The sequence below is a fragment of the Athene cunicularia genome (assembly GCF_003259725.1).
Source record: "Athene cunicularia isolate RWA chromosome 1 unlocalized genomic scaffold, athCun1 chr1_part1, whole genome shotgun sequence".
NCBI lineage: Eukaryota > Metazoa > Chordata > Aves > Strigiformes > Strigidae > Athene > Athene cunicularia.
The window spans coordinates 65,163,491-65,174,454 of NW_020799091.1; the positions used below are offsets into that span (position 1 = coordinate 65,163,491).

General features: G+C 36.4%; 2 protein-coding genes across 2 annotated transcripts in view; both read right to left on the bottom strand.

Annotated features, from left to right (window-relative positions):
• GCC2 (GRIP and coiled-coil domain containing 2) overlaps positions 1-10,427 on the bottom strand; it is a 28,090-nt gene extending 17,663 nt beyond the window's left edge. The window contains exons 1-9 of the mRNA XM_026841543.1: positions 10,335-10,427; positions 9,546-9,630; positions 8,398-8,465; positions 7,471-7,575; positions 4,193-6,679; positions 3,435-3,504; positions 2,643-2,743; positions 2,464-2,562; positions 121-240 (exon numbers count right to left, since the gene is read on the bottom strand). Of these exons, the coding sequence (XP_026697344.1) occupies positions 121-240; positions 2,464-2,562; positions 2,643-2,743; positions 3,435-3,504; positions 4,193-6,679; positions 7,471-7,575; positions 8,398-8,465; positions 9,546-9,630; positions 10,335-10,376 (3,177 nt within the window). The 5' untranslated portion in view covers positions 10,377-10,427. The remainder of the gene's footprint in view (positions 1-120; positions 241-2,463; positions 2,563-2,642; positions 2,744-3,434; positions 3,505-4,192; positions 6,680-7,470; positions 7,576-8,397; positions 8,466-9,545; positions 9,631-10,334) is intronic.
• LOC113476215 (sulfotransferase 1C1-like) overlaps positions 8,195-10,964 on the bottom strand; it is a 19,174-nt gene continuing 16,404 nt past the window's right edge. The window contains exon 9 of the transcript XR_003397677.1: positions 8,195-8,207. The gene's annotated coding sequence lies outside the window, so the exon portion shown is untranslated. The remainder of the gene's footprint in view (positions 8,208-10,964) is intronic.

Below are 10,964 nucleotides of genomic sequence, written 5' to 3' on the forward strand. Positions count from 1 at the left end.
AAATGCACTTTGGATACAAAACTATATAAAGTAACAATCACATGAATCAAACTTACACTTAATAGGTAAAGTATTTTTTACTGTAATTATCAATAGATCAGACACACATACAGAACTGACCTGCTGGGATGACACCTGTAGCTGTCTGGTGAGGTCATCTACCTGATGTTCAAGATTATTTGCTCTACCTTTTTCAGAATCCAGCTGTTCTCCTTGCTTATCATATTCCATCAAAAGATTCTTAACACATACAAACACAAACCATAATTTTTACAATAGACATTACATAAGCACATTCTATACCTCAGTTGCTTACTTATCTTCCTAATAATTCAGCATATGAGTTATCTTACTGCAACATCAGAAATATCAGAATGAAATTAAAGCTATTGTTCCATTACAGGCTCTGAGAGAAACCCTTTTCAGTTGCTGAAATTCTAGAATAATTCAGGTTGGAAGTGACCTCTTGAGGTTACATTCAACCTTCTGCTTAAAGTAGGGTCAGCAGTGAGACAGGACCAGGTTGCTTAGAGCTTTGTCCCGTCAGGTCTTTCCAAGAACCTGCCTCCAAGGATGGAGATGACACTACACCTTTGGGCAACCTGTTCTAAAGCTTTATCATCCTTAGTAGGGTAAAAATGTTTATCCATATATCTCATTTTAACTTAGGACTACTGTCTCTCATCTTGTACTGCTATTAATAACCTGACTCTACTTCCTTGATAATACCTTTGTAGGTACTGAAGGCTGCTATTAGATCCCTTTGAAGTATTCTCCAGGCTGAGCAATTTCTCAGCCTTGTACATCACTTATTCCAGTTCCTTGACCATCCTGGTCACCCTCCACTGAAATCACTTCAGGTTATCAATGTCTTTTCTTGTATGTGGGCAGAGAAGGAGCAACAAGACTGACTGCAATACTTTCAATGATGTTACAGAATTGTTTAGGTCGGAAAAGCCCTTCAAAAATCATTGAGTGCAACCATAAGCCTAATACTGGCAACACCACTAAACCATGTCCATAAGTGCCACATGGACAAGTCTTTTAAATATCTCCAGGGATGGTGACTCCACCACTTCCATGGGCAGCCTGTTCCAATGCTTGACAACCCTTTCAGTGAAGAAATATTTCCTAATATCTAATCTAAACCTCCCCTGGTGCAACTTGGGGCCCGTACCTCTTGTCCTATCGCTTGTTACTTGGAAGAAGAGACCAACACCCACCTCGCTACAACCTCCTTTACAGTAATTTCTGAGAGCAACAATGTCTCTCCTGAGCCTCCATTTCTCGAGGCTCAACAACCCCAGTTCCCTCAGTTGCTCCTCAGAGGTCTTGTGCTCTAGACCCTTCACCTTCATGGGATTGCTGAGCAAAGACAGACAATAACTTCCCTTGACCTACTAGCTGTACTCCTGTTCTTGGAACCCAAAATCCTGCGGCCACCTTTGGTACCAGAACACACTTTTCTCAGTATAGTGCCTACCAAAACCCTGAAATTCTTTTCAGAAGCCACACAGTCCCCAGCTTGTATCAAGGAGTCCCTCTCTCCCACATGAAGAACTTTGCATCTGTCTTTGTAGAACTCCAAAAGGTTTCTGTCAGTCCATTCCTCACACTGGTCTATGTCTCTCTGAATAAAAGCCCTGCCCTCAAATCTATTGACTGTTCCCAGTTAGGAATAATCTGAGAATTTGATCAATGTGATCTCCATTACCTTCTCCAGGTAACTGTTAAACACACCCCTTTGGTATATCATTTGTTAGTGGCATCTAGTACAAGCTATTAATTGCTACTCTCTGAGCCAAACCATGCAACTATTTTTTTTATTTTCTAAGCATTCATTCAGTTGTTTACCCATTTAGATCATAGCAAAGATACAAGAGTACTGTGAGAGAGCATCAAAATCTTTTCTGAAGTCAAGATAAGTGACATGCACTGTTCTCTCATCCACAGCTCCAACTGTTATCATGGCAGACAATCAAATTAATCAGACACAGTTCTCTCTTGGAGAATCAAAGCTGACTGTCCCCAGTCACCTGCTCCTGCTTCATGTGTCCAGAGACATGCTCTGAGAAGACTCAGTCCCAGGGAATTTGTTAGTTTATATCTTTATCACTTAAGGACTTTCTAAATGATCCCCAGTTTAATGTACTTTGAAGATTTCATAAGAATTTACGTTTTGCCTCAGCAACACATTCTTTGATACGTATGATGTTAGATTTAAAAGGTTTAAAAATACCATCCAGTAGAAAGGAAGTGCCTTATTTTCTTCTGACAGTAGCCATGCAGTTCTATGGCTACAACCTTACATTCCATGATTTGGGTACTCAACTGCAGTGACATAATTTCTTTTGCCAAACATACTTGTGCAATTAAATAGCAATATTATCTTCAGGGTAGGCTTCAAAAGCGAAGTATTTTCTGACAGAGAACTGTCTTTTGTAAATATAGTATTATTCTTACCTTATAGCTTTCAGCTCCTTGAATGACATCTTTCATTGAAGCAGACAACTGATCTTTTTCTGATCGAACCAACTCCAATTCTTCCCTCAGAGTCTGCATCTTATCATAAAGAAGTATGTGTCATTAAAACAGAACCCCACATGCAGAATGTTCTTCATACTAAGCAGTAGTCAGAGTACCTCTTTTCGGCTGGCATCTAATTCTTTCTTTGCTTTCACAGCAACAACCTTGATTTTATTTAGTTTCTCTCCTTTTTCTGCAGATTCTTTTTCCAGCCTTCCTAAAATAAATAAATAAGAAAGTGAAAAAATATTCCCCATCTCTCCCCCAAGAAACAAAATGAAATGAAATTAAATTACAGCACAAATACCAGCATGACTTTGAAACAAAACAAAATATAAATCAGGGGGAAATGTTCAAATGTTTCATTCAGTTAAGCATTTAAATTTAATTTGAATGCTAGAACATCCAACTGCATGGAGAGCTTAGGGAAAATCTTCCCATTTTAGAGGCTTCCATCACAATTAACATCAAAAGCCGTATTCCTGTCTGCTTCTACATACAGTTGTAACAACTTGGAAACATCTTCCTTCTGATGCGCTGGGATAACTGCAGCGAGGCAACAGTAATTTTGGCAAAGTGTTGCTTTCCTCTCCTCTTGGCAGCCTTAGGGATTCTTACTTATACAATTATTTTCCATGTTTAAAAAAGTAAGGATGAAATCCACCACACTGTCTATAGCCAAATGTACAGAGGAAGAAAAAACCTTAAGACATATCAAATGGTAACTGACTTAAGACTGTTAACAATATTTTAAATCCCTAATGGAAGGAATATTGTAGCAAGTTGCACTGATAGCTACTTCTCCGCCTTCCCTGGCTTGTAGGAAATATGGGACAATTATGCAGAGAAAGAAAAACAATCCAAAATCCCCAATCTGTTTACATAAAAGAGAAGGGCAAGAAAGATACCAATTTTTTCTTGAAGCTCTGCTGCTGAAGACTGTTGATCAGTTTTCTCAGTCAGTGTCTCCATTAAATTCTGTATTATAAACAAAGATAGAAGTATTACAAAAATTTCTTTTGTGATATCTGTTCTTCCCCTAACAAGCTAACAGAAGTTTCAGCTACAGCTGGACTGTGCTTACAGTCCTACTACCAAGAAAGTCTTTATGTACTATTTCATATCAGCTTTGTAATAGAAAAGCATACTTATGTTGAAAGGAAAACACTTCAACCTTTTAACAGCTGCTTTCCATCCTGTCCATGGATAAAAAATGGGCAACCATTAATTCTGCAGCTGTTAGTTTTACATAACCATCAATTTCCAAGACCTTACGTTAGGAGTAGCTAATCCAGATCAAACAGGAGTTTTGTTTGAGATGGAGATCACAAAGTTAGATGTGAAAGATTATGAGGTCAGTCTATCTAGTTAAATGATCACTTTGAGGGGTATTGATAGGAAGAGAGGTTCAAGTACAAGAAACTTTTGTCAAAATAGCACTGTGACTGGTTTTGTTGGGTTGTTTTTTTCACCCTGGGGGGAGGGAGGGGTTTCTGAGATGCTAGGTAACTCAGAATGGTGCTTTCTAGAAGGGGAAACTCACTTTGAGGCCAAGGAAAAAAAAAAAAAAGAAAAAAAAGAAAAGAGAGAATTGAAAGTATTTTTTGAACCTTAATTCTGAAGACTTTAGAGGTTTAGTCTGTATACTTCAATAACAAAATATAACCTTTAGAGAACTCAGTTCGTCTTTCACATTTCTAAGCTCAGTTTCCTTTTGTTCCAGAATGACATTTAAGTTGTCTTGTATTTCTGATCCTTTCTGCTGTTCTTGTATTTGACTTTCACAAAAAGCAAGTTTTTGAGTGATCTCTTCAATATTAACTAAAAGATCTTGATTTTCAATCCTTGTTTTTTCACTGGCATTCTTCAGCTCCTGGATATCATGTTGAAGTGCTTCTTTTTCAGACAACACTCCTTCCAGTTCTTCTCTTAAGAGATCCTTTTCTTTTTCAAAATCCTTAATCAGGGATCTATGTTCTGTATATTGAGCTGCATTTTCTTCCTCTAGTCTCTCAACTTCCTGCTGTAAACGAAGAACATTCTCCTCGTTCTGTACAGCAAGGCACTGCTCTTCCTTCATTTTTGCCAAGTATTCATCTGCAATTTGTAACAAGTGAAGTGAATCATATTGCTCATGTGAATCTGAAATGCTGGACCCCACTTGCTCAAGTAAGTGGTACAGCTGAGTTCTAACAAGGGATCTGTGTGCTTGTTCACTTTCAAGTAATGTTGATATACGGTCTTTTTCTGCAGTCATCATTTGTAGTTTCTTTTCTAAGTTTTCAGATTGATCTTTCAACACTAACCAACCATCTTTTTCAGATGTAATTTTTTCCAGCTCTTCACTTAATTTGCATTTTTCCTGAATGATTTTCTTATTTTCCTCACGAAGAGTATATGCTTCAGATGAAAGGTTCTCTCTTTCATGCACCACAGATTCAATCTGGTTTTCCAGTTGTTCTAGTGTTTGAGCATTTTCATTCTTCCAAGTTAAAGCTTCATTCAGTCTCTCTGTTAATTCCTCCACCTTTTTCTTCAGGTTGCTATTGTACTGGTTAGCAACACTTAATTCTTGCTGAAGTTCCTGAACTTTGCCTTGTTCTTGCTTGCATCTTTCCTTAAGGGTTTCTCTCTCTTCACCCAAGCATTTTACTTCATTTAAAATATCTCTGTTTTGATCAGTAAGAGCAATGATTGTCTCTTCCAGTTCTTTCATAGCAGTCTCTTTTTGGTTGATGGTGCTTGTTATTGTGTTATTCTCCTCCTGAAGACTAACAATTTTACATTTAAGTTCTTCTATCTCTAGGCGACTGGATGACAATTTTTCTGTTTCTTCCTGGAGACGATTCACAGTTTCAAGAAGAACATCCTTTTCATTGAAAGCAGCTCGGAGTTTCTGCTGCAGTTCACTGACATCAGAAGCTTGTTGTTGTCTCATTGATTCAAACTCCTGGCTGATCTTTCCAGCAGATTCCCCTAGCTCAGTCTGTAGATTTTCCATTGTTTCTCTCAGGCTGTTGTAACTGGACACTGCTTCTTCTTTCTCCTGGGTTAGCTTTTCAAGTTGTTCTCCAAGTTCCTGCATTTCAAAAACTAACGACATCTTTTCTTTTTCAAAACCAGATATTAAAGTTTCATTTAGTTCAGAAATTTCTCTCTTATGTTGCTCTTTCAGAGTTTGAGTCTCTAACCCATGCTCTTTTACAGCAGTTTCACTGTGCTGTCTTGCTGCTTGAAGATCCAATTTTAGCTTTTCAATTACACAACAGTAATCTTCTTTAGTAAGCTGCAATTCATTTATCTTAAAGTCCAAGTCTTCCCGCTCATGAAAGTACTCATCCTTTATGCGATGAATTTCCTCCTCCAGTTTTAGTTTAACATTACTCATGTAAGTTAACTCATCTTTTAATATACTATGTTGGGACTGGAGCTCTTCTAAACTATGCTCCAGCTGCCTAACCTTTTCTTCCAATTTTGCTTCTATACAAGGTTCTTCTTGTGCATCTACAACATCTATCTTTTTTTCTACATTTTTATTTAAGATTTTTCTCAGCTCCTCCAAGTCATATTCACACTGGTCAGTACAAGCACACATTTCATCCTTTGCATTTTTCTCTATTAATCTCCCCTCTGCCAAACTGTGCTGTAACTGATTTATTTGATTTTGCTTTTCTTCATTTTCTTTAGATGATATTTCAATACGATGCATCAACTCTGACACCTCTTCCTGATGGGCAATTTTTAATTTTTTAAGCTCTTCATTCAGATTTTTTATTTCATTATGGTAACACTGAGAGTTGCTTTTAATAGTTTCTTGTAGATTTGTCACTTCTCTGTTTTTATCTTCATTCATAGTTTCCAACTGCTTGCTCAGACACGAAATTTGCTCCTCATAAGTAGATTTAATTCTCTGGACATCATCTTGTAATCTTTTAACTTCTTTCTGACTATCACTATGACATTCAATCTGTTCCACCAGCCCCATTTGTTTCTTCACTTGTTCCTCTAATTCCATTTTCAGCTTTGTTAAGTCCTCATTGTGTTTGCATTGTGCGTTTGCTAATTCACTCTTCAGAGCTTTTATTTCTTTCAGAGAGTCAATACTTGATTGCTCCAGTTGCTTCTGCAATTCTTCTGTCTTAGCCACTGCAGCCTAAATAAACATGAAAGTTATTATATACCAGTAATCCAGCACACAGAATTTCCAGATAAACTGATTACAATAATGAATTAGAAAATTTAGGAGTCCTTAGTTTTAAAAATTGCTGTAGTTTTTAAATATCTAACTATATTAGGACAAAACAATTTATGAGACGCCACAGAGAATACAAAATCCTTTGCAGAATGAGAAAGGAAAACTAAGTCTTAAATCATGTTTACCAGCATAATGTCACAAAACGGTCACGATAAACTTCAGCTTTAGCAACTATGCTGACAATGCATTAAAGACCAAATTACTTTTAGTGCATCAAATTCAAGTATCTGGAATATAACAACATTCATCAATTGCAAGCGATCCACTCTTCACTTTATTATTAATTGAGATTAGTGACATAATATAGATGCCTTGGCTGACAGGCTCCTTCCTGTGAATATCTGAATGTAAAGCTCCTATTTCCCACGGAAAGACAGAGCTGACTGATTGAAGCCATCACATATGTAGGCTACTAATGCACAGACTGAATCACTTCAGAACAGCTATGGATTTAGTTAGTGCATATAAGAATTTTATATTTATTGTCAATTCTATAAAAACTATAAATTAGGGGATACAGAGAAAATACGCTTTAACATATGAATTCTTTATATTTTTTTAAAAGTAATACAGAACACAGGCAAGTGAAGATCAAAATGGAAGTGAAATACACAACAACAAAACCTAGAAAACAAATATAAACATAGTTCTGAAATATTTTAGTAATGTTCTGTTGCTCATTTCAGTACCTCTGCTTCTTGTTTTGTTTGAGTATTTTCTTTTTTCAGAGCTATGCACTGCTGCTGACTTTCAGCTTTTTCAAGAAGTACAACATCCAGTCTTTCTGTGAGAGCCTGATTTTAAAGAAAAAAAGATCACTGAAAGAAGGGTTTCTTAACAATGGATGTGTGAACAATTTTTGCAAACCATAGGTACTCACGTATTGGTCATGACTTTTTTTGTCAATTAAACAGATCAGTCTGATTTGAACAGTTACTTTCAGCCTGAATATGACAGAGGTGGAATATGCAGATGAAAACAATGATGATGAGTAATAGATCCTGTTCAAAATCATATTTCCAATCAGTTAAACTTTTATCATCAGGTTAGGGAGGAGCTCCCCTTCCATAGAAAAGAAATTTCCATCCAAATTTTTAAAACCAATTTTCCAGTTGATAAATTTCTCCTCACTACCAATTTTAACTTTCATATGCTATGACCCTTACTTTGAGAAAGACAGATATTCTTGCCACTTAAAAAACAAATTCCAGTTACTTTCCTGAAAGTATTTCTTGTGACATGCAACTTTAATTATGTGTTTCTGATCTCATCAAATGACTGTCTCAGAATTCTAAATGGTTGAAGTCTTTCTTCAGTGGTCACTCCAAAATAAACAAAAGCCTCTCTAACCAGCTACGCAAGGAAAACGTCTTGCTGAGAGAATAGTATTATCCTGCGCTGTTCCTCACAGAACTGACAGTTCAGACTTCTGAGTGGAGTAAGGATGTAGAGGAAGGAGGAAAAAAGGTTTTAGGAAGTGTCCTGAATTCCTGAAAATTTATTACATTCCATTTGAATAACAGTCTTAAAGCTATTTACTAGTTACCAAATTAATTCTGTAGATTTATTTCAGCTAACATTACATAATACATTGGAAACCTATTACATATTCCTACCTGAATAATATCATCAGCTCCTCCAGTAGCTGCTTTAGATCTGAGTTCTTCAATCTCTTTCTCTAGTTCTTAAAGAATATAGAAATTTCACAGCATGAATTGATGCTCCACCACAGTAGAAAATTACTAGTAAATCCAGTGACTAAAACCACTCCTATTCAAATCAGAGATGTCTTTTACTTCATCAATTTTTGTTTGTTACTGAGTGATAGAAAGGGCTAATGGAAAGAGAACAAACATTCAGCACTACTTGTCCAGTCCTGACATTTAGCATGTTTCCTGAGGAAGCAAAGCTTCCTTGTTTGAGTAGAGGGACAACAGATAGAGATTTTTTTTTTTTCTGATTGTCTTCCCTTCTAGTTAATGATCAATTTAAGACAGAGAAGAGATACTCAGTTCCTACTGGTTCTCTAAAAATAGGCAGCAGGTAAAAGAACAAGATCTTAGGAATAACCCCACTGAGGAAAAGCCTAGTATAGCCCATCCCCATCCTTATTGTTTTGCTAGGCAGCTACCAGCAGTCAGCATAACTGTAACTCCAAACGAGAAGTGACAAGAGTCCAAGCAGTGGGCCACTGGAGGAAAAGGGACAGCAGAGAGGGGAGGGACAGCACATGAGAGTGCAGATTTACACAGGATACTTCCAGGTAGTTAAAATATACCCAACAAAATTTAATGTTATGTCTTGTTAAAGAAGCAAATAATCAAATATAATGTAGCTAAGTATTTTAAAGAGGCCATTATACTCTAGAAAAGCAGTAATTATTAGAAAAATTCTATCAGACACATTCCCCCTCTCATCTACTTCCTGAAAAGCAACAGATATCCCTGCAAGCAATATGGGGAACAGACAATGACATCCCACTTCAACTCGTGCACAAGCTACATTGTTCCATCATGTCCTACTGCCAGACAAAAATTAATTTAATACCTGACAAAAATCAATGCTTCTTTTTCTTCCCTTCCTTGCTCTAAGTACTTTAGTCCTTATCCTTCCACAAAAAAAAACCCTGGTGAAATTGTAGGAAAAAAATCTATGATATTTGCCTGGAATTTAAATCTACCTAGCAAAAATACGCAGTGATATTAGGAAAGGTCTGATAGTACCAAGCATTAAGGTAGAAATTGTTCTCTTTCCAGTAAGGTACCTGTACATCTTGACTTCACTTTCTGTATAAGCATCACTTGCTTTTTTGCAAACTTGATGAGATCTTCTCTGGGCAATGTGTCCAGCTGGAAAAAAAGTACGTATTAGAGAAACTAACTTCCTCTAACCCAGAGGTAAACAGAAAACAGTATTTTAGCATCCGACTTCTAAGAAGTTAAGTTTTAGGGCATGAAACTGTCTTAACAGACATTTGTGTGTAACAGTAACAGTCAAGTTACTGCAGTCAAGTTACAGTAACATGGACAGTAACAGTCCAAGTTACTGCTGTTCTGCTGTCCAAATCTGTTATTTCAAGTGCAGTAACAGAAATTACTCTTAATCTTGCACTTTTCTGAAATCATCCTAGAGCACACAACTGGGCAGCATCAGTTAGAGAGGAAAACTCAATTGGGAAGGGCTACAATTCAGTAATATAATTTGAACAATGTTTTGAAAATAGCACTGCTGACCTAACATTGACACTGTTTAAATTTACTTCCAACATATCCAAAGAAGTCTGTTGTACATCATGAAAGACTATTATCAAAACTGGATGTTACTAATATTTTACCAACTTATAACAAAAAGTGAAGATATCAATGAGATTTTCCCACCATCTTTCCCAAAACATCTTAGCCTAATGTTTATAAATAAATTTTTCAAGAAGTCTAAAAGACAGGAAACTGTTTAAAAATATCTTTATGTCTTCCTATTAGTCACAGCTTGCATGCTAAGCTTACATAACCTTTTCAACTACTGCTACCCAAATAAATTTGTGAGGACTGATTACCTTTGATTTGCCTGATCCTGGTGTGACAGAAGACGCCACCATCTCTTGCCCAGCATCCTGAACCTACAACAAAACAAAGTACAGTCTTTGGATTGGTGTAAGACTACCAAAGGAACTAAATGAAATTCTGTAAACACTGAGAATAACTGAATATAGTGAGAGCTCAAGAAAAAAAATAAAAATATATTTGTAGGACTAGTCAGAAGGATAATGGAAAAAAAATGATAGAGCTCTATTGTGATTGGTACAATACAACTGCAGAATAGAAAACTCCAGATTTCCAAACAAGTATGATCTGATTCTATACTGCATTGACATCTAGAGTTGATACACTACTAAAAAATAATTTTATTTACAAGAAATTGCAAAGACATGACTCACTATCTTGTGCTTAAGAGACTCATTAAAAAAAGGCATGAATGAAAATAATATAGGTGTAGCAATTAAATAAAACTTTGGGTACTTTTGAATCACATATACTCCTCAACTTTTTATTGTTTCTTTCTTAAACACACTGGTCATCACTAAAATTGTTGGCCTAACAAAAACAGTTGAAAAGACTTTGCAAAACCAGGGCTCTTTTGAACAAAATATACCACCACCACCCCACCCCGCTTTCCCCCCCCCCCC